The sequence below is a fragment of the Amphiura filiformis genome, chromosome 1 (assembly GCF_039555335.1).
Source record: "Amphiura filiformis chromosome 1, Afil_fr2py, whole genome shotgun sequence".
NCBI lineage: Eukaryota > Metazoa > Echinodermata > Ophiuroidea > Amphilepidida > Amphiuridae > Amphiura > Amphiura filiformis.
This window is the reverse complement of record NC_092628.1, coordinates 74166237-74190890: the sequence shown is the minus strand read 5'-3', so window position 1 is coordinate 74190890 and position 24654 is coordinate 74166237. Positions and strand designations below refer to the sequence as shown.

Below are 24654 nucleotides of genomic sequence, written 5' to 3'. Positions count from 1 at the left end.
GATCCTTGTGACATTCTAAACATGTTTAAAATATTTTAAAATTTATTTAAGGTCATTAAGGGGTCATAAAGGGGTCAAAGGTCAAGTTTTTGAAAATGCTCCTATTGAGCTGAAATTTAAATGCAATTATCCTTATGACATTCTTTACATTTTAAAAATATTTTAAAATTCATTTAAGGTCATTAAGGGGTCATAAAGGGGTCAAAGGTCAAGTTTTTCAAAATGCTCCTATTGAGCTGAAATTTAAATGCAATTATCCTTATGACATTCTTTACATTTTAAAAATATTTTAAAATTCATTTAAGGTCATTAAGGGGTCATAAAGGGGTCAAAGGTCAAGTTTTTCAAAATGCTCCTATTGAGCTGAAATTTAAATGCAATTATCCTTATGACATTCTTAACATTTTAAAAATATTCTAAAATTCATTTAAGGTCATTAAGGGGTCAAAGGTCAAGTTTTAAAAAAACAGCTTTCTACGATCAAGGTAGGCCTATATTAAAAAGGCAATTAATGAAACAGTCTTATTAATATTAATCCTATCCATCACAGTATTGCTGCTTGATCAGATCGTCTAACTGATCTAACTTACCTCGTGCCTAACTTACCTCGTGCCCTTGCAAAGGGCACAGTTGTTTAGTTAAGTTAGGCGTGCAGCCTAACTTATTTTTTTTCTTGCTGTTTCTTTTCTTTCTTTCTTTCTCACAATTTACTACTTGTGCTACATCCGTGATCGGCGATTTCGACCAAATGCATACCCAAGCCGTATTGGGTAGGTGGCTACAAAAGTCTTAAAATGTTTTAATATCGGAGGTCATCCAGGGGGGTCACAGGGGTCCGAAATGGTCAGTTTTGCCTCATATGTGCCGCACCCCCCATTATAATTAGGGGCAAAACATTGTTTTGATAAACAAGAGATAACCACAGGCAATGGTTCTGCTGTCTGTGCTTCAAAACGTGTAAATTTTCGTCTCAATTGGTCTAGTGCTAGGTGGTGAATGCCGTGCATTCTCTAAATTCAGTAAATTTCCATCGTCAACCGTGTGGAAAATGTCATACTGGCCGGGCGGTTTCACAAGTTGCGGCTCTATCATACCAGTCGCCGCCTGGCTATTGCAGCTGCAATCCATACATCAAAACATGTAAATGTTGGCTATTCCAACTGCAATCCATACACCCTTCATGCAAGACATGACGGGAATCGTCCACACAGGGAGTGAATATTACAAACGGAGTCACCCAATGAGGTAGGCCCGTTCGCGAGTCACCGTCCCTGTGTGGGAGATTAAGATAATGTCTTCCGGAGAGGTTGTATGAATTTCAACTGGAACAGCCCAGTTGGGGTGTGTGAAACCGCAAGTGGGCGATTCACACGAAACAAACTGCGGTATGTTCAAATGCCAATTTTGTTACATATCTTGAGTGTAACTTGTGATGTGATGCCTGTATGCTAGATATAAACAGCTACAACAGTATTATGCATTGCTTGAGATAGTCATGTCTTTAAATAGGTGAAATTGCAGTTGTTTGTACATGTACATGTAGAGATGGCAATGGTATTAGAAGCTATTACATGTGGTTGTGAAATAGGCTATTGTGGGAAATGACTTCATTCAATCAGATTTGATCTGAATATTGTGAGGTTAGTGATGCAGTGGTATTAGTACTATAAAAGCTTTTGTGCTGCACTGGTACTGCACACACGTACTTTTCTTCTTTCTTGAAGAAATGTATCGGAACTGGTTGGGGTGGGTGGGGGTGTGTGTGGGGGGGGGGTGATATCTTGGCTAAAACTGCATCATGCCTTCCCATGATGCATTTATGAAAATCAATAATCCCACTTTATAGTTTCTACAGATGATGCAATAATGGTAAATAATGGGGGGGTAAGTAAAATGTTGAAATATGACCGCATTAAACTGCAAAGGTCATGTGAGGTCAAAGGTCAGGTCAAATTACAAGTTGCTCCGATTGGGCTGTAACTCGGGGAAAATGATCCCTGACACTTGGGGAGTATAAAACCGCAAAGGTCAAGTGAGGTCAAAGGTCAGGTCAAATTTGAAGTTGCTCCAATTAGGCTGTAAGTCAGGGAAAATGATCCCCGACACTTTAGGAGTATAAAACCACAAAGGTCATGTGAGGTCAAAGGTCAGGTCAAATTTAAAGTTGCTCCAATTGAGCTGTAAGTCGGGGAAAATGATCCCTGACACTTGGGGAGTATAAAACCACAAAGGTCATGTGAGGTCAAAGGTCAGGTCAAATTTGAAGTTGCTCCAATTAGGCTGTAAGTCGGGAAAATGATCCCTGACACTTGGGGAGTATAAAACCACAAAGGTCATGTGAGGTCAAAGGTCAGGTCAAATTTAAAGTTGCTCCAATTGGGCTGTAAGTCGGGGAAATGATCCCTGACACTTGGGGAGTATAAAACCACAACGGTCATGTGAGGTCAAAGGTCAGGGCAAATTTGAAGTTGCTCCAATTGGGCTGTAAGTGGGGGAAATGATCCCTGGGAAGTATTAAACCGCAAAGGTCATTCGAGGTCAAAGGTCAGGTCAAATTTAAAGTTGCTGATTGGGCTGCAATTCGGGGAAAATGATCCCTGACACTTGAGGAGTATGAAACCGCAAAGGTCATGTGAGGTCAAAGGTCAGGTCAAATTTGAAGTTGGTCCAATTGGGCTGTAAGTCGCGGGAAATAATCCCTGACACTTGGGAAGTATTAAACCGCAAAGGTCATCCGAGGTCAAAGGTCAGGTAAAATTTAAAGTTGCTCTGATTGGGCTGCAATTGGGAAAATAATCCTGACACTTGAGAAGTATGAAACTGGAAAGGTCATCCAAGTTCAAAGGTCAGGTCAAATTTAAAGTTGCTCGATCAGGCTGCAACTTGCGGCAAATGATCCCTAACACTTGGGGAGTGTAAAACCGAAAAAGGTCATCCGAGGTCAAATTTAACGTTGCTCAGAATATGAAACCGAAAAGGTCAACCAAGACAAAGGTCGGGTCAAATTTAACGTTGCACAGTATTGCTGTGTGATGTCATCACAGTCATACGCCTAACTTACCTCGTGCCCTTGCAAAGGGCACAGTTGCTCTAGTTAAGTTAGGCGTGCAGCCTAACTTATTTCTTTCTTGCCATTTCTTTCTTTCCTCTTTCTTCTTTCTTCTTTCTTCTTTCTTCTTTCTCACAATTTGCTACTACTGCCACATTCTTGATCGGATTTCGACCAAACTCAGTCACAAGCAGTATAGGGTAGCTGGCTACAAAAGTTATGGGTTGTTTAACGTCAGAGGTCATGCGAGAGGTCACAGGGGTCAAGAAAGGTCATTTTAACCGAAAATGCTCCGATTGAGCTGAAATTTAAATGCAATGATCCTTATGACATTCTAAACATGTTTAAAACATTTTAGAATTTATTGAAGGTCATTAAGGGGTCATAAAGGGGTCAAAGGTCAAGTTTTTCAAAATGCTCCAATTGAGCTGAAATTTAAATGCAATGATCCTTATGACATTCTAAACATGTTTAAAACATTTTAGAATTTATTGAAGGTCATTAAGGGGTCATAAAGGGGGTCAAAGGTTAAGTTTTTCAAAATGCTCCAATTGAGCTGAAATTTAAATGCAATGATCCTTTACACATTCTAACTATGTTGAAAACATTTTAAAATGCATTTAAGGTCATTAAGGGGTCATAAAGGGGTCAAAGGTCAAGTTTTCAAAATGCTTCAATTGAGCTGAAATTTAAATGCAATGATCCTTATGACATTCATAACATGTTTTAAATATTTTAAAATTCATTTAAGGTCATTAAGGGGGTCATACAGAGGTCAAAGGTCAAGTTTTCAAAATGCAAGCTTTCCACGATCAAGGTATATTAAAACCGCAATTAATGAACCAGTCTTATTAAAATTAATACTATCCAGCACAGTGTTGGTGCTGGATCAGATCGTCTGAGTCATCCGCCTATCTTACCCGTGCCCTTGCAAAGGGCACAGTTGCTCTAGTTGCTGTTTCTTTCTTTCTTTCTTTCTCACAATTTACTACTTGTGCTACATCCGTGATCGGATTTCGACCAAATGCATACCCAAGCCGTATTGGGTAGGTGGCTACAAAAGTCTTAAAATGTTTTAATATCGGAGGTCATCTAGGGGGTCACAGGGGTCCGAAATGGTCAGTTTTGCCTCATATGTGCTGCACCCCCCATTATAATTAGGGGCAAAACATGGAGACATCTAGTCTAGTGTTTTGATAAACAAGAGATAACCACAGGCAATGGTTCTGCTGTCTGTGCTTCAAAACGTGTAAAATTTCGTCTGGATTCGCTCTATTGGCAGGTGGTGAGTGCCGTGCATTCTCTAAATTCAGTAAATTTCCATCGTCAACCGTGTGGAAAATGTCATACGGCCGGGCGGTTTCACAAGTTGCCGGCTCTATCATACCAGTCGCCGCCTGGCTATTGCAGCTGCAATCCATACATCAAAACATGTAAATTTTGGCTATTCCAACTGCAATCCATACACCCTTCATGCAAGACATGACTGGAATCGTCCACACAGGGAGTGAATATTACAAACGGAGTCACCCATTGAGGTAGGCCCATTCAAATTCACACGCCTGTGTGGGAGATTAAGATAATGTCTTCCGGGGAGGTTGTATGAATTTCAACTGGAACAGCCCAGTTGGGGTGTGTGAAACCGCAAGTGGGCGATTCACACGAAACAAACTGAGGTATGTTCAGATGCCAATTTTGTTACATATCTTGAGTGTAACTTGTGATGTGATGCCTGTATGCTAGATATAAACAGCTACAACAGTATTATGCATTGCTTGAGATAGTCATATCTTTAAATAGGTGTGATTGCAGTTGTTTGTACATGTACATGTTGAGTTGGCAATGGTATTAGAAGCTATTACATGTGGTTGTGAAATAGGCTATTGTGGGAAATGACTTCATTCAATCAGATTTGATCTGAATATTGTGAGGTTAGTGATGCAGTGGTATTAGTACTATAAAAGCTTTTGTGCTGCACTGGTACTGCACACACGTACATTTTCTTCTTTCTTGAAGAAATGTATCGAACTGGTTGGGGTGGGTGACTGTGGGGTGTGTGTGTGTGGGGGGGGTGATATCTTGGTTAAAACTGCATCACGCCTTCCCATGATGCATTTATGAAAATCAATAATCCCACTTTATAGTTTCTACAGAACGACTCAATTAAATAGTAAATGATGGGGGGTAAGTAAAATGTTGAAATATGACCGCATTAAACGGCAAAGGTCATGTGAGGTCAAAGGTCAGGTCAAATTACAAGTTGTCCGATTGGGCTGTAACTCGGGAAAATGATCCCTGACACTTGGGGAGTATAAAACCACAAAGGTCAAGTGAGGTCAAAGGTCAGGTCAAATTTGAAGTTGCTCCAATTAGGCTGTAAGTCGGGAAAATGATCCCTGACACTTTGGGAGTATAAAACCACAAAGGTCATGTGAGGTCAAAGGTCAGGTCAAATTTAAAGTTGCTCCAATTGAGCTGTAAGTCGGGGAAATGATCCCTGACACTTGGGGAGTATGAAACCACAAAGGTCATGTGAGGTCAAAGGTCAGGTCAAATTTGAAGTTGCTCCAATTAGGCTGTAAGTCAGGGAAAATGATCCCTGACACTTGGAGAGTATAAAACCACAAAGGTCATGTGAGGTCAAAGGTCAGGTCAAATGTGAAGGTGCTCCGATGAGGCTGTAACTTGGGGACAATGATCCCTGACACCTGGGAAGTATTAAACCACAAAGGTCATCCGAGGTCAAAGGTCAGGTCAAATTTAAAGTTGCTCTGATTGGGCTGCAACTAGGGGAAAATAATCCCTGACACTTGAGAAGTATGAAACTGGAAAGGTCATCCAAGTTCAAAGGTCAGATCAAATTTAAAGTTGCTCCGATCAGGCTGCAACTTGCGGCAAATGATCCCTAACACTTGGGGAGTGTAAAACCGAAAAGGTCATCCAAGGTCACAGGTCAGGTCAAATGTAACATTGCTCAATATGAAACTGAAAAGGTGAACCAAGACAAAGGTCGGGTCAAATTTAACGTTGCACAGTATTGCTGCGTGATGATGTCATCACAGTCATACGCCTAACTTACCTCGTGCCCTTGCAAAGGGCACAGTTGCTCTAGTTTTTAGTTATTTTCTTGTTGTTTTTTATGTTCTTTATTTTTATTTGTTCCCCTTTTTTTTCCTTGTTTTTTTTCTATCTTTCGTGTTTAAATTTGTTTGCCTATTTCTTTCATAATTACTTTCTTCCTTCCCTCCCTCCTTCCTGAATCCTACCTCCTTTCTGAATCAATATTGCTAATAATAATTGCTTACAAGAATTATTCCCACATCTTGAAGCTACAGAGGAAAAACATATTACACAGAACATTTTATAAACAGCAACTTTGCAAGAATCAGGTCACCTATGAAATTAGCAATTCTATTCGAGTTAAATTAATGAATTTCTTTATTTTCTTGTGTTTTTGCTCACCAGATCCAAAGAAGATACAATTAAGAGGGAAAAGGAAAGGGAAAAGGAAAAAGAAAAGGAAAGGGATAAAGATGATAGAGGTAAGTGCAAGGTGCCATACAATAACGTTTCTGTTTCTCTGAGAGGAAAAAGGACAAAGCTAATAACTTCAAAGTTCAACTTGAAGGAACTTTAGTAATGTCAATAACATTTTGTCAGAACAAAATTGAGTTTAGCAACAACAACAGAACATTGGTTTCCAAATGTAATGTTTTTACCAACAGTATTTCCCAAAGAACAAAACAGGTGCCAAAATATTTTAACATACCAAGCTCTTTTATATGCTAAATGTTCCTTTGAAGAAACTGTTGTGCATCATTCATTCATCCCTCTCTGATTTTACCAAATCACAACAAATATAAAAATAATTAGCAAATAAATACATAAATGAAGGAGATGAGAAGACATAATACCTCACCCTAAAATAACAAATTTGGTCAACAGATATTATAATGGCAAAAGCTTGATAGAAGTAAGTTCAAGTAACTCTGTATACCAGTATCAGCGTTCTGAGGGTTAAAACGCCTGGTCACTGAGAATTTGATCCTGTTTAGAGGGAAACTATAGTATCCAAAAAAGGCTGAATTCTATCTGGATTTATTTGAAAAAATTGTGTCCGTTGCACGCTTCACCCTCCTCCATTTGATTATACACCAGTGTGTTTAATCCTGATAACATCTTACCCCTTCCTTTTACTATTATATCATGAAGGAATATTAAGTTACAAAGCAACAACTTAACAAAAATTCAAGAAAAGACAATATTGCTTTTAGTGAGAGCATATTAAGATGTAATTGATTACTGTGATTACCTATTAATGTCTATTTTTGGCTCCAAGCTTGCTTGACGAGCCATCGTGATCACGTTAAGTGGACGGTGTATTTTGCTTCATTTTTCGCCACTTCCGATGGTGCTTTTTATGCTAAGGTTATTTCTGTGTGCGATATGTGCTTTTAAAATTGAGTTCTAACTTTCTAAAAGTTATTTTTCAATCGATTGCACTCCATATTGGGTTGAAATGTGGTGGGGAAAGTAGTTATTTTATGAAAGAAAAGTCCGAAATCGTCATGAGAAACGAGCAATTTCAATCGCTTTGCTTGGTTCCATGTGTGTGCTAGAGATTATTTTGGTCTGTATAATTTAAGTTGTGAGAAGATGACGGAAATAGACGGATTGCACTATTTTTCTTTGGCAAGTCAAGTGCACCTGTTATCTGAACACGGACTGAAAAGTCATGCAAGCTGTTCGTATTTCACCACACTCTTTGTAGATTTAATTGTTAGAATATAGTTAAAAACAGTAAATTAAACCATATTGTGGACATGATTCTGAGGAAAAATTATATTTTCAATGGGATTTACCCCTCTTCGCAAAATTGAAAATTGTTCGTATTTTTCTATAGCAAAAACAGTCTAAATAAATGATGTTCCACTTTGCCCAACAATTTTATACTTCAGAATATCAAAGATTAATATGTTTTCTCCTGAAAAACAACATAGTTTTTAGGCCAGGACTTCTTAAGAAATTCAAGACCATGGTTTATTTGGTCGATGTTACATCGACTGTGCCGACCAATCTCGCCATTTTTGACTGTTTATTTTGGTTTCACCACACAAGGGTCATGACCTTACGGCGCATTGATTGATCATGTTGATTCTAATTGGACGGACCCAAGGTCATCACAGTTTATGAATGAATAATTCATAAGGGGGTGGCAGAAATAGAAAAGTTGAAATAAAATGTACATAATTAATATTGAATTAAAATGTGACTGAAATAATTATTAGTGGTTTCAGAAATCATTGATCATGTTGATTGAAAGTTGCAAAGTTTAATGTTTTACTCTAGGCTGTACAATATTAATCATTCATGAACTAAGTTTTTGAGAGAAATCAAAAGGAATGTCAAGCAATCAATGACAGCCGGGGAATCACTTTTAAAAATTAAAAAAAATTTCCCCAATCAGAAAAAAGTTACAAAAAAAATAATAATAATTTGACCCGATTGCTTCCGGAAATTAGTAACAACTGTCATGTGGGCATGAAACTGCGGTGGGTACAGTCAACATTTGGAGTCAAATTTTGGAAGGTCAATTCGGGGTCACCAGGGGTCATCTGAGGTCAAATTAGTAAAAACTACTATGGGTATGAAACTTGGTGTGTACCGTCAACATTTATAGCCAAATTTTGTGAAGGTCATTTCGGGTCACCAGAGGTCAAATTAGTAAAACTGTCGGATGGGCATGAAACTTGGTAGCTACAGTCAACATTTGGAGTCAAATTTTGGAAGGTCATTTTGGGGTCACCAGGGGTCATCTGAGGTCAAATTAGTAAAACTGTCGTATGGGCATGAAACTTGCCCGTACAGTTAGAGGCAAATTTTGGGAAGGTCATTTCGGGGTCACCATGGGTCATTTGAGGTCAAATTAGTAAAAACTGTTGTATGGGCATGGAACTTGGTGGGTGTAATCAACATTTAAAGCCAAATTTTGGGAAGGTCATTTCGGGGTCACCAGGGGTCATTTGAGGTCAAATTAGTAAAAACTGTCAAAAGGCCATGGAACTTGGTGGATACAGTCAACATTTGGAGTCAAAATTTTTGAAAGCCATTTCAGGGTCACCAGGGGTCATCTGAGGTCAAATTAGTAAAAACTGTCGGATGGGCATGACATTTGGTGGGTACAGTCACCATTTAGAGCCCAATTTTTGGGAGGTCATTTCAGGGTCACCTGAGGTCATCCAGGGTCATTTGAGGTCAAATTAGTAAAAACTGTTATATGTGCTTGAAACTTGTTAAGTACAGTCAACATTTAGAGGCAAATTTTTGGAAGGTCATTTCAGGGTCACCATGGGCCATCTGAGGTCAAATTAGTAACAATTGTCGTATGGGCATGAAACTTGGTGGGTACCAGAATGGTCGTCTGCAGATCCGTCGGATAACGCTTTTTCAATGGGAAATGAACTTTGCTACTTGGATGTCACGATGAGGTTAGCATTTATTCCGTATTGAAAAGTGTGTTCCGACGGATCTGCACTCGACAGCCCTCGTACAGTCAACATTTGGAGTAAAATTTGTGGAAGGTCATTTCGGGTCACCAGGGGTCATTTAAGGTCAAATTAGTAAAAACTTTTGAACGGGCATGAAACTTTGTGGATACAGTCAACATTTATAGCCAAATTTTGGGAAGGTCATTTTGGGGTCACCAGGGGTCATCTGAGGTCAAATTAGTAAAAACTGTTGTATGGGCATGAAACATGGTGATACCGTCAACATTTGGATTCAAATTTTTGGAAGGTCATTTTGGGGTCACCAGGGGTCATTTGAGGTCAAATTAATAACAACTGTCGGATGGGCATGAAACTTGGTGGGTACAGTCAACATTTGGAGTCAAATTTTTGGAAGGTCATTTTGGGGTCACTAGGGGTCATTTGAGGTCAAATTAGTAAAAACTGTCGGATGAGCATTAAACCTGGTGGGTACAGTCAACATTTAGAGTTAAATTTTGGGAAGGTCATTTCAGGGTCACCTGAGGTTATTTATGCAGGGGTCATTTAAAGTCAAATTAGTAAAAACTGTTATATGGGCATGAAACATGGTTGGTACAGTCAACATTTAGAGCCAAATGTTTGGAAGGTCATTCCAGGGTCACCATGGGTCATCTGAGGTCAATTTAGTAACAGCTGTCATATGGGTGTGAAACTGTGAGTACAGTCAACATTTGGAGTCAAATTTGTGGAAGGTCATTTCGGGTCACCAGGGGTCATCTGAGGTCAAATTAGTAAAAACATTTGGATGGGCATGAAACTTGGTGGATGCAGTCAACATTTGCAGTCACATTTTGGAAGGTCATTTTGGGGTCACCAGGGGTTATCTGAGGTCAAATGAGTAAAACTGTTGGATAGGCATGAAACCTGGTGGGTACAGTCACTATTTAGAGCCAAAGTTTTGGAAGGCCATTTCAGGGTCACCTGGGGTCAACTGAGATCAAATTAGTATAAACTGTCGATAGGTATTAAACTTGGTGGGTACAGTCACTAATTAATTATAGCCAAAACCTTATTCAGACAACACTATTCTTGACATTGGCTTATGTATTTTGATACATTTTGATCAGTTTCGTCCATTTGGACCCATTTCTATCCAATTCCACCAGATTCGATCCATGTCGCTAAATAGTAATTCCCTAAATTGATTGATGTATTCTTGTATGCTCTGCAAATGAGATAGCACCAACCAACCAGATGTACCCAATGAATGTGATCGGTCACATTGCGCAATCAACTCCAAGAACAATTACTTTCACTGTCACCAAAAAGCGCAGAGCCACAGCGCCATTGGTGCTCTTGTTGTTCCAAGTTATGGATACTACAAGTACATACTTGCAAATATAACTACTATGTCATATCAATTATGTCTATTTATTAAAACTTAGCAAAGGAAAGTAATTTCCCCACCTATTTCAGGAATGTTATAGAAATTGGAACAACTTTTTCTTAGTTTTGGAAAATTCAGTTCCTTGAATTTTCCTTTTTTATGCCTGCCTCCACCGCAAGGCATACTGTTTTTGCAATGTCCGTGCTTCCGTCCTTCCGTCCTTCCGAGCTTCCGTGCTTCCGTCCGGACGCTATATCTCGGGCATGCATGGGCGGATTGACTTCAGATTTTCAGGATAGGTGGGTCATGGTCAAAAACTCTGGCTACTTTTTTTTTGGGTGAGGTTCAAGGTCATATACTGAGGTTAAAGGTCATTTGAGGTCAGGGGGCCCATTTTCCTTATTTACCTCTTTTCTCAGAGACTAGGGGTCACACGCCTCAAACTTGGTGGGTGGGTGCATCTTGACCCCAGGCAGAACAAGTTTGTATTGGTTAGTGGGTCAAGGTCACCTGAGGTCACCCAGGGGTCATCTGAGGTCAAATGAGCAAAAACTGTTGTATGGCCATGATACTTGGTACATACAATCAACATTTAGAGCCAAATTTTTGGAAGGTCATTTTGGGGTCATCTGGGGTCACCCAGGGGTCATCTGAGGTCTCGGGCATGCATGGGCGGATTGACTTCAGATTTTCAGGATAGGTGGGTCATGGTCAAAAACTCTGGCTACTTTTTTTTTTTTTAGATTCAAGGTCATATACTGAGGTTAAAGGTCATTTGAGGTCAGGGGCCCATTTTCCTTATTTACCTCTTTTCTCAGAGACTAGGGGTCACACGTTCCTCAAACTTGGTGGGTGGGTGCATCTTGACCCCAGGCAGAACAAGTTTGTATTGGTTAGTGGGTCAAGGTCACCTGAGGTCACCCAGGGGTCATCTGAGGTCAAATGAGCAAAAACTGTTGTATGGCCATGATACTTGGTACATACAATCAACATTTAGAGCCAAATTTTTGGAAGGTCATTTTGGGGTCATCTGGGGTCACCCAGGGGTCATCTGAGGTCTCGGGCATGCATGGGCGGATTGACTTCAGATTTTCAGGATAGGTGGGTCATGGTCAAAAACTCTGGCTACTTTTTTTTGGGTGAGGTTCAAGGTCATATACTGAGGTTAAAGGTCATTTGAGGTCAGGGGGCCCATTTTCCTTATTTACCTCTTTTCTCAGAGACTAGGGGTCACACGTTCCTCAAACTTGGTGGGTGGGTGCATCTTGACCCCAGGCAGAACAAGTTTGTATTGGTTAGTGGGTCAAGGTCACCTGAGGTCACCCAGGGGTCATCTGAGGTCAAATGAGCAAAAACTGTTGTATGGCCATGATACTTGGTACATACAATCAACATTTAGAGCCAAATTTTTGGAAGGTCATTTTGGGGTCATCTGGGGTCACCCAGGGGTCATCTGAGGTCAAATTAGTAAAAACTGTCGTATGGGCATGAAACTTGGTGGGTACAGTCAACATTTAGAGCGAAATTTTTGAAGGTCATTTTGAGGTCATCCAGGGGTCATCTGAGGTCAAATTAGTAAAAACTAGCATATGGGCATGAAACTTGGTGGGTACAGTCAACATTTAAAGCCAAATTTTTGGGAGGTCATATTGGGGTCATCCAGGGGTCATCTGAGGTCAAATTAGTAAAAACTGTCATACGTGCATGAAACTTGGTGGGTACAGTCAACATTTAGAGCCAAATATTTGGAAGGTCATTTTGGGGTCATCCGGGGTCACCCAGAGATATCTGAGGTCAAATTGATAAAAACTGCTTTGTATCAACTTTTGAGTGCTACATCGCTCCCTTTGGTGGAGGCATCACAGTCGACGCTGTGCGTCGAAAACCGCGACATCCGAGAACCGCGGTCCATCTAGTTTTCTTCAGCAAATAGGGAATGTGCTATGAAATTCAGGGGTTTGTTATACGCTCTGTAATTCTAAATTTTTTAAAGAGAATGTCTAAATTTGATAACATGACATATTGCTTATTAAAATTGGACCATTGGTTGGCTCAAGAATAATTCTTGTATATTTAGCGTTTATTGTAACCAATAAATCAGGGGAAAATCACTACCATATCCTTTTGCAACCAAATGAATCAGAAAACATTTCTAAACAGTGAATATAAAGGTGAGCAAATTATATGTGAAAAATGATGTTTTTATACTTTCAGCTTATTTAGTAAACTGTACAAAGTCAGTGGGATTTGGCAGTGATAAAATAAAATATGCAACTCATAAAAAACAATCTTTTGGATAAAACTAAAAATGAGCAGAAGATGTTTTTTTTCATCCGTTTTAAATATGTATCCTTTTCAAACAAGTCTGTACAGAACACTGTAGCCGTAAAAACAACAAACTGTTTTGTCAAATTTGCTTTCAATATATGGAAAAGGCAAATGCTAGCATTTTAAACCTTTGAAATCGACAGTCTATAGTTAACCTTATTTATACTGCTCCACTACTGACATTCAAAATGGATTATAAACAAAGTCAGTAGAAGAGCATTTCATCAAAGCAAATACAAGTAGCTTGAGATAGCATTAAGTATGTTATCTTGGAGAATGTTAAGGATGCCCTGAAGCTGTACCACCCAGCTCTGTGATCAAGCTTGTAACTCAAAGAAATACTTTGACGTATTGAATGCATTATTAAAGTGGCATTTCTGGATCATACCCTTCGCTTTCCGACTTGAAATGTCTATGTTTAGCTAACATTAACATGAGTCAATGAACTACCAGTAAGAGATCTTACTTTAACAAAAGATCAGTCATGTAGGAGGCAGCGTTTTATTTATTTATTTACATTCACTTTTATCTTTATAAACAAATTATCTTTAACCAGGTTTGTAGCCAGTGGGTGTAGTGCATAATCCAATGTTCTAAAAGGTGCACAGTGCAAATGAAATTGATCAATGCAGTGGTGGAGAAAAAACGTGTTTGCCTGTTTTTTTTCCGCATTATCATTATGATGCAACATATCAAGGGTTTAGGACCAGAAGGCCCTATCTGCAATAGCTGCCAGGTGTGATGTTGCTGGATGTATACAATATAGAATGCAGAAATGGTCAAAATGTATATAGAGCAGCTATTTCAGATAGGACCTGCTTGCTCCAATCCCTAGATGTATTGTTGTGAATATTTAATGTGTTACAACTTCATTGTTCACCATGATTTCAGTTGTACCATCATCAGTAGGCAACACATTATCATCAACACCTCAAACAAAATTAACGTAAAACCAAAATGGGTAAAACATGACTGTGATTCAGTTTAAAAGTACTACGCAGATGACTTTATCATGTCATTGCCTGGAGGGGGAGCTTTTCTCTTATCTCGACAAATCGCATACTGAAAAATGTTTACTTCACCGCAAAGAAAGGGCTGACTTGTTTGAATTCATCAATCCCATAATTCAATTTGATATAACATTTTAGACATGGCTTGTAATGATACACGCTGCAATAATCTTGAAGACGTCCTATGTAACCACATTGCATTATGGTATATTTTGGTATTTGAATGAGAATGAGGTCTATAAAGCCATGCAGCAGATTGAGGTTATATAGAAACTGTATTCAATAACATGTTATAGAGATTCAGCGCTCTGTTGAAAAATTCTTTGGACATTTACCATTGGTAAACGGCTATGTAATAATATATTCTTAATCAAAACTGGATTTCCTGTTTCTAAATCTCATTGAAGTAAATCTAGATTTCTGTATGATTTTACATCATTTAGTTATCAAATGTAATGGAATAAATTAAAGGCAGTTATTGAGATCAATACTTTTCTCTGGAATAAATGAATTTATGTCAAAAAGGAAATCTGCATACTCAGCCCAAACACCAAAAGGATTTAAAAGAAAGCAAATGCTATATTTCTAATTTCATATATATAGGACCAAAATTGTTATACAGTTTTTCTTTCCACCAAAACTAGGGCTGCTGTTGACAATATTGTTGACAAAGTAATTTTCCTGATTGTAAATAAGTGTGGAACAATTGTTTACAAAAAAATATTCCCTAAAATATTATAGATAAGCTGAAAATATACTTCCCTATTATTTACCGTACAATAACTGTATCAATCTTCTATTTAGTGAGTGGTGCAGATTATCTTTCCATTACAATCCCAATATTCTGATGATGTGTAAACAACACACTCTGAACTTAATATTTTGACTTAACTGATGCTTTGTCGACAACTTGTCCACATTGAAAACTCTACTTGACAATAGCCATAACCAAAACCAAAGTTAAATTCAATTGAACATGATCATGTTAAAAGTAAAAGGGCATTTCGTGATCCACAACCTCAATACCTCATCCCCCCACTTTTCTCAAAAAAAGTTGAGATTTTTATATCACTGGAAACCTCTGGCTATATAATGTTTATGTACAAAAAAATTCTTGCAGATTAATTCGTTTAGCAAAGATATCGTGAAATTTTAATTTCGTTATGGTATACCAGAACGAAATTACAACACATTGTCTATGGAGCAGTGTAATACACATAATCATGCATAACTCGCAAACGCAAAATCGGAATAAACTGAAATTTTGGGAATAGGCTTTTTTGTGGATATCTACTGAAAAAAGTCATAAAAAGAGGATGCTAGGATCACGAAATACTCCTTTAAGCATAATATGGATCAGAAGAATTTGTATTCCGAGCTAAGTGTACTATTTTTGACCAGTCAAGTTGTTGGATTGGAAGCATTGGTCTGTGGCAATGCGAGTTTGAGCGCATGACCCTGTTTGTTCTCTTGAAATAATTGAGTTAACTAGCAGATCCTGGCTGCAATGGTGTATTGTGGTATGTATATGGTGTGCACTTTAGCTGGTAGTCCCTCAATGTGTTTTTAAAAAATGTGTCTTTGGCCACAGTGGTCAGTGAATTTCCTGCAAAGTGTGCTAAGGCTTGTGGGTTTATGCTTGTGTGTTGAGCATTATAAATCACTGCACTTCTATTTTATTGGTGAAAATTGCATATGGCTCTGAAAAAATAGAGGATTACAGAGCATTCAATTGTGCTTTTAAAGTCATCAATAATATTATAACCACAGTCATGGAGTGTTAGAAATGTGTATAATAAAAGTTGTTTTGTTTCGTCTTTCATATGAGGTATGATAAAAAGGAATCATTTACCATTGTTATTCAGATATTGACCCATATTTCAAGTACTGCATGACCGATTGAACTAGAAATGTAAATTCAGTAATTAAATAATTTCTTTATATTTCTACCATTTGGTGGTACTTCTCATGATGAAAATGTAATCCAATAAGATTTGGGAGACATGCTAGTAATAACTAATCCAATTAGGTCTATCAAACAGCACTATCTTATGATCAATATTTTCAGAGAAAGTGCATTTGAACTCTTCGATAAATTGGATATTGTAAACTCTTGTGAACACATCGCTACCTGGATGCAGATCAAGAAATTTAGAATGCATAGCAAGTAGCAGGCCTATTTTGATCCAGGGACAGACAAACAAATATGAGATGGTTGTCTTACTCCCTCAAGTCAAAGGAAGCATGTGTGGCTACAAATTAGGTTTTCCCTGCCTATTTGGATCAGTTCCTCTAGATCATTGGTAGGTGTGGGGCTATCTGTGACCCTTGCAAGCTTGGTTTAATAGCCAAAATGTTGGACTACAGATACTAGTACATGTAGTGTCTGTGGATACCCATGTTAGCCAAGAGGAGATAAACTCAAATCTTATCGGATTTGGATGTTCAAGTGAAAAAGCATTTATATGATGCTTCTGACTCTTTTCACAAGATAATCCAGGCCCATTGGCAAAAGCAAAAATGTTTTTGTTGCATATCTAATGGAAGATCTACATTGATTGTGTGGATCAGTCTTAGTGCAAAATGATAGTATAAACAGAACAAATGACTCAATTTGCAATCATTTTTACTTAAAAATGTAATTAGAAAGTGTCAATATTTCAGTTTATGTATCCTGTACCTTTTGGGAAATAATAATAATAATAATAAACAGACACTTAATATAGCGCATTATTACGAAGAGCCTCAATGCGCTTTACAACAAAATATACATGCATAAAAAACATTAAAAGAACCAACACGCCTAAGAATACAGTCAGAAGGAGAGCAAAACATGGCCAAAGGCTGAAACTCAAACGTGATGGTTTTACAAAAGCAGGCAAGCAATACAAGTAAAATACAGTTATACAGTTATACAGTTATAGAACCACAAAATATAGGCAAGCAATATAATGATATAATGATATAATATGAAAGTAAGCTACAAATATATCAAAGCATCAACATAAAAATATTTCAATTACAAATGCCAAGTAATAAAAGAGAGTATGGATGACCAGCATCCAAAAAAAAAAAAAAAAGAACATGTCAAACAACATTATTTTAATGCAGGCAAAACCTTATCTAAACAAACATCAGAATACATAAGGCTAAGTAAAAAATAAAACATGTTTCACGTCCGGTTTTCGAAAAAAAAGGAGGAAGAGGGGCTTTTATTTTCTATTTTTATCGCAAAATTGGTGTAAATACCCATACTTAGAGCTGTTTTAGCGTATAATCCGTACATACAATAATGCCTGGAAAAAGGAGGAGGCCCTTTTTTATTTGTTGTTCTGAGAGTTACACCCCCTCTAATGATCACAAAACCTTCCTAAAATGTTTCTTGTATCTTAACAAGGCTATAGAATGCATCACAACTTCCTAGACATATTTTTTTGAAAAGTTATAACTGAATTTCAAAAAAATAAAAATTTATTTGAGAAAACCTCAAAAAAGGAAGCGGGAGGGGACGTGAAACATGTTTATTTTTTTATTTGGCCTAACATAAGAGCATATTACATTTCAACAAACTATATGAAACCACTAATGATCATTAATGATTATCGGAAAGATCATTAATAATTATGAAAACAAAACCAAATAATGTGATCAAGCAATTAACAAAGATACAATATATATGCAAAATATAATGCAAAATGAATCAAAATATGAACCAATAATTATGAGGAACACGCAAAGGCAAGAGTAAATAGGGAACCCTTGAATAACGAAATGCCTAAAAAGTGTATAACAAATTGGCAATAGTATCTCAAATGAGAAAGCAGCGTGGCACACTGGTTAAGGTCTTTGCCTTTGGTTCGAAAGGTCCCAGGTTCAATTCCTCGCAGGACCTTTAAAAAACCTCCGCTCTCCCCATGGTTCATCTGGCAATGGCGGGGCAGATGATCCATGGTAAAAGACCTCGCTTACAGGCGGTTCCGATCAGGGTAACATCCGATTGTCGGCTACACTTGCCTGTCCTGTAAAAATACCCTGACCAGCTATCTACGGCAATCCCCTTTGATCACCAGATCACTCGTGCCTGGCCGAAGTTTCATCAGCGTTATCTCCTAGATTTCAGCTGTTAATGCCTAGATATGCCCGACATAAAAAAAATGTCAGTGATTTGTTTACATTTATTAAATATGTTTTCTTAGTGTATTGGCAAAATATCACCCAAATTAAGCAGTGCATATGTTACTGAGCTGCTGCCAACTTCCAAGTTCAACCAATATGCTTTTATGGCATAAGAAAATGTGTATATTTCCAATAAAGAAAATTATATTTGACTTCAATAATTATTGAGATGCTTGTCACTTCTCTTTTCATATCATTGACAGTTGAATGGAAATGAAATCCTCATTAGTTGAGGTCAACATTTTAAGTACTCAATTAAAGCTGTAATTATCCTTACATACAATTGCATTTATCTTGAAATCAGATCGGTTTAAATTAAAAGTCTATTTTCATTTGAAAGTGCATTTCTTAGATATTCTGATATTTTTAATAAAAATTATTATAGTCATAAATATCTTCAAGTATAGACCTTTTTCTATTGCATTGATTCCGAATTTAAATTCAATTTCCAACACACACAGGAAATGCTGGCTTATTGTAATAATTAAAATGACCACTGGGATTAATTACTTGAAAATGTTATGAATATTTACCAAACTACCGCCTCTGTACAAATACAGCCTCTGTTACCGAGAGATATAAAAATCATCAAAGTTCACCAGGGCCAAGTGCACTTTGCTTTCAATGAGCCTGACTTTCTATCATAACCTCTGTTATTGAACATCCATTGTAGGCCTGCAACTGTAAGTGTGCATATCATTCATGAAACATGTATTCATAATTTTCCAAGTCCACATGCCCCATTCTGCTATACTTTGACTCTCACAACTAATTTATATCTAACAATAAACTAAAATAAATCCCCAAGTCCTAAACAAACAAAAACAAAAAGCATAGGTTTACTTCCATATATAATGTCAATATATATTTTTATTAAAACAAAAAAAACATCATGAAGATTTATATAAATATGATATAGAAAATAAAATAATATAGAATATACAGGAATCTGTGAACTAAAAGTTATTTGATTCCTAAAAGTTAATTGGCCATGTATAGGGATGTGTAATGGGCTATGGTCAGACAAAGATAGCCAATTATAATGAAATACTTTTGGTTTGTCCTGCATGATTGATGTGTTATTTGAGCCATGTCAGAAGGTGCTAGAGTACATTGAAATGGTTGAATGCAATGATGAACTTGAATGATCAAACAAACCTTAGAATTTATTGAATTTTTTTGTCAAAAGGTGAAACTCTATGAATATCAAAGATGACTAGTTTGTTTTGGTTCAGGCTAGGTTAATGACCAGAGTGAATACATGTATTTGAATATTTGTGAAATTCTCTATACAAGTTACGATTTCCATGAACTTGCATTGTAGACTATTTCTTTGCTGAAGCCTTAAGCAATGTTGTGAAGCTGAGACGATTTAGGTATTATCGTCTCAGGTTGAAGCACCATCTTTTTCATCATAAGATATTCCTGTTGTGTTGCATGAACAGAACCAACATTAAGACTTAAATATTCAATCATTTTACTACTCCTGACTCCAGAGTAATTCAAAAAATATATTGTTATATTGTTATGCCAGATGAAACATATCTCAATTATAATTGTCCTAACTAGGAATAAAAGTTAATCAATTTCTTTGGAAAAAAAACCAAAACCCTTTATTTTGCATGTTTTCTGAAATAACTGTTAACTAAAGTCACCAACTTTGCACAAGTCTAAGCATTCAAAATCATGTGTATATGCCAAAATATCACTCTTACATGTGATTTCACTCTTTGTCTTTTAATAATTGATTATATTTAATAAAGGAAAATATGGATCCTGATATGAAACCCCTTTACAAAAATCAGAATGCAGACTTGTATGCCTATTATTTAATTATTATTTAATTGCTAAAATGCATGTTCTCGTCGCTCATTTCCAAACAATTGGCCAAATATAAAAATTTAACTTTATGTCAGTTAAATGCAACTAAATGATTTATGATTGAGCAATGGTTTTTTTTAACAAAACCGATTTTTTTAAAAAATCCCAACACTGATTTAGTAGTATCATAATATTCTGAACCTGGAGAAAGTTTTGGCCTGAAAGTTACACTCCACATCATTTATGGTAATTCTAACTGAATGGGGTCAGATATTACCTGTATACTTAATTCCTTCAAATTACAATCTAGTTTTAAATCACAAACCACTTAATTAAGTCAATTTGAAGAAAAAAAACATAACATTTAGGCCAAGGATACTTTAATATGGGTGAAACAAAATCCGGTTTTAATCAAAAACTCATTTAACTGTACAAGTGTAATCAATCTATATTAATTGTACCTTAGTTAAATCAAAGTGGTTAAATTAATTGCATGTCAGTTATTAAGTGGTTAGACCTTGTACCCAAGACAAGTCCATTAATAATTGTCATAGGTGTACATGACCTACCAGAACTTGACATTCGTGCCATCAGTGTCAGTTCAAGTTTATGTCAACAAGTTATGACAACATCTTACATATGGGAGTCATTTTCATCATGATTTTAGACTCTTCATAGACAGAGGTTGGTGATGAGTCCAAGCCCAGTTATCAGGGGTTCAGTTTGTTTTAAGAATAACTATGTCCACATAGAATGTTCAGCATACCCTGGAATACCAGTTATGCTCAATCAATACACTGTTCTGTTAGGCATGCTTGTTTGTGACCTTTTAATGTATTGGCTATAACAACATGCTATAGTTTTTGACAAGGTTCTTCAGCGGTCAGCCGATTTGGCGCTGTTTATAGCGTAGACACGGAAGTGGGGTTCTGATTGGCTAATTGAATCATGTCATCATCCGGGGTCGTCATTCACATTGATACCTCATTCACGATCAAGCTGCGTTGCAACGCGTGTTCTTAATTCTCTTTACGCAATAATCAGGAAGAGCACCACTGAAGGACCTTTCCAAATACTATAATAAAGCACCTTCAACCCAATATCAGTACTTCTGTACTCCAGGAGAAGTTGTTTTTAAAGTAACTTGTAAATTTTCTTTTTCAGCCCCTGTTTTATAAGATTTTGTAATGAGTTTTAAAAAAAAGGTAGTGCAATGCACTGCTTGTTTGTCGCAAACACTAATCTCTATTTCCTTTTGTTTTTTCAGAGCTAGTAGAAGATGAATTCAAAGCAATAAAATCATCTCCTGGTTTCAACTTCCTGTCAGACAGGGAAAAGAAAGTAAGTATTAAATACTACCTGTGCATTGATTACAAAGATCCTAAGCTTAAGGGCTAAGGTAGAGGTTTTGTCTTTTATCTGTGTCTCTTTATAAACCAACATCCTTCTACTACATACAGAGATTACAGTTTTTTAGAAAATGTTCATGATTTCAGGATATTTGCATCATATACTGTGAGCATAGGATACTTTTTCTCCACTGTGCATTTGTAGGTGAAGCTGACTTGTGAATGTTGATTTATACAAGTACACCCACATCATGTCTGCATTGACAAAATCGTTTTGTTTTGGGAAGTTGCTATCAATTAAAAGTATATGGGGTAGTCCTTTTAGCTGCTGTAGAGTATGCCAGGAATATACTGGTTCTCATAAAGGTACTCTAGCGAGGCTTCACAGGGTTTTAAGATTCTTCAGGCGAGAGTCTGATTGTGCATAAGTGCGGTTTCACTTCACTGAAATCAGACAAATTCAGCATTAAATTTTTCAGATTAAAAAAATGGTTTTGCCAGGTGAAATTAAAAGTTATATTTTAGCCTTCATGTCAGATTCTGAATGCTTTTCCTTGTTATGTGCCAAATCTTTGTGACTATTATTTGTCAAGTGTCAAAATTAAAATGTGACTTTAATGGTCAAAACTAAGCAAGTTAGTGTTGTATTTTACTGGAATTGGGGAGTAGATGGCGTCATTCAAAGAAACTTTAATCACAGCACGTATCCGAAGTCAATTGAGTGCAGTTACAATAGATTAGGGGACCTGGGAAAGAATTCCAACACCATTATACTGTTAAATAAAGCCGTCAGCATGCATAGTTTTGCAACATGTATCAGATACTTGCATATTTATCTTTGTGTTTGTCTGTTCAGGTGTGTTTTTCTCCTGTTGCTTGTCTTATATGTGACATGATCAAGGGGAATGAGTCACATGTCGACCCTGGTCGTAAATGAGTTTTACATGTGATTCTAAAGAGGACATTTAGAGCTTTCAGAAACTGAAAACCCCATGTTGATATGGCTTTTCTTTCCGAAATGACATTACTTTAGCAATCGCTGAAAACAAAAGAAAACAAAAGAATTTTAACACTTTCTTTGCCAATATCTCAAAATCAATGTTAGCGACATCCGATTCATTCCCCTTGATCGTGTCACATATGTCTGTTTGTCCAACTGTCTACATAGGTGTTAATGATAAAAATGTGTTGCCTGTCCACCTGTATAATCTATATCCCATAACTGACTGGTTTTGTGTGTTTTTTTTGCAGTTGTGCAACTCCATGAAGATGAGGCCTGCCAGATATATTACACTCAAGGCTCTCATCATCAAGGTAAGTTAATATTACAGATCATTGAGATTTGCACACATTAATTTTTCACATCATGAGCATTTTTAACATACTTGGAAGTATAAGAAATACATTTAAAGGACATCTTGTGGGCCACAGGATGGGTAACGAAGAAGATCCCAGAGTTAAAAAAGTAAATCAATAGATACCAGCTAAAGATATTGTCATAATGGTTTATACATTGTGTTTGGATACTCCCAAAGCTGTTAGATATCTCTGCCAAGTTATGAGCATGGCAAAAATATTCATTTAATCCTTTGTATTTACACAGCTAGCCTGAAAGTATGAAGGACCAATACATTCACCACTTTTCACCCTCAAACTTTTTTACAATTTTTATTTTGTTTTCCTAGGACCATCTATTACGGAAGCAGGGCATCCCACACAAGACACGGTATCCAAGTAACTTAGACAAGGCCCATAGGAAACGAATCTTCAACTACCTGACTAAGAGTGGCTGGATCAAATCCAGTTAACAATGGCTACTTCCTATTGGTGCTATCCACAACTCCAAGCCTAGCTCTATTGCATATAGTATGTGTGTAATTTATTCAAGTCTGTTAAGCGAAAAATTGCTGTCAGACAGCAGCCATGTCTGTCTCTAACTTGTCCGTCTCTAATGTTTGTTAGCATAGCGTGGAGGCTATGTGCAGCAGACAAGTGTATCATGTATAGGAGAAAGAACTATCAAGGCGATCAATTGAGGATTGGCCAATGATAATCTTTATTTACGCACAATTATCCACCTGTTTCATTGGGTAAAACTCAGTTGTTCATTAATTAACTGGGGCATAAAAACCAGCTCAAGTTACTACTGGTTTCCCACTATACACAGAGTAAATTATTCTGTCCAGGCCTTTACATTCAGATGTGGGTTTACCCTTTGTGTGTACATTACAATGAGGGATTATGAGATTTATTCTGGGATCTTTCGTTAATTGTTTCACAAGTAAATTATTGAAATCATTATACATTGGAATGACTCCTGTTAATGAATTCATATTACCAACTACATCCAGCAAAGAAAGAGCTGAACTTTGGTTAATTACCTTTTTTTTTGTTTACTAAATGTTACCAAGAACTTCCCCTGATGCATCATAGCTTGAATGCGAGAACTTACGACACTCATGCATACAACTGAGGACATTATGTCTGATAACATAAAGGAAATAATAATCATCTCATATTATTGTGCCAAATTAATGTAAGTGCAACAAATCCGCAAGTACTTTCACAAACCTTTTGGTTCTTATCTACTGTGCATCTCAAAGTTTTGAAGGAACAAGATAAAGCCAAATAGGATTACATCATCAGTTGTTCATAGCATCAGTTCTCAATTGGACAATGGTAAGTTCCAAGGGACAATGTCCAAGATTTGAGTTGTTTTCAAACTGAAAACAGTAATTCAATATCATTTTTGTGTTGGAGTAGTTTCTAAAGGAAACCACACTTTTTTGATAACTCAGAGATATTTTGCTTAAAATGGCTACAATTGTTACTTATGTTAAGATACATGCAGTTGCATTATTTGTGTGTGTAATTGTGTACTCCAAATGTATTTTAATTTCATTCAAATATGGTGCAAGATAGGTCAACTGTATTCATCATTTTTTTATACCTTGTAGTGCGTAAGGGAAATTGAGGTAATCTTCAGTCCGAGCCAGCCCAGGCAGATTCCTTGAATACAGACAGGACAGTCATCTTTATTTTCTCA

The 24654-nt window shown here is 37.0% G+C and overlaps 1 protein-coding gene across 2 annotated transcripts in view; it reads left to right on the top strand.

Annotated features, from left to right (window-relative positions):
* Positions 1 to 24157, top strand: part of LOC140153162 (transcriptional adapter 2-beta-like) — an 88655-nt gene extending 64498 nt beyond the window's left edge. For both annotated transcript variants that reach the window (XM_072175830.1, XM_072175820.1), the window contains exons 13-16: positions 6515 to 6591; positions 21527 to 21600; positions 22860 to 22922; positions 23294 to 24157. In XM_072175830.1, the coding sequence (XP_072031931.1) occupies positions 6515 to 6591; positions 21527 to 21600; positions 22860 to 22922; positions 23294 to 23416 (337 nt within the window). In that variant the 3' untranslated portion in view covers positions 23417 to 24157. The remainder of the gene's footprint in view (positions 1 to 6514; positions 6592 to 21526; positions 21601 to 22859; positions 22923 to 23293) is intronic.
* The last annotated feature ends 497 nt before the right edge of the window (positions 24158 to 24654 follow it).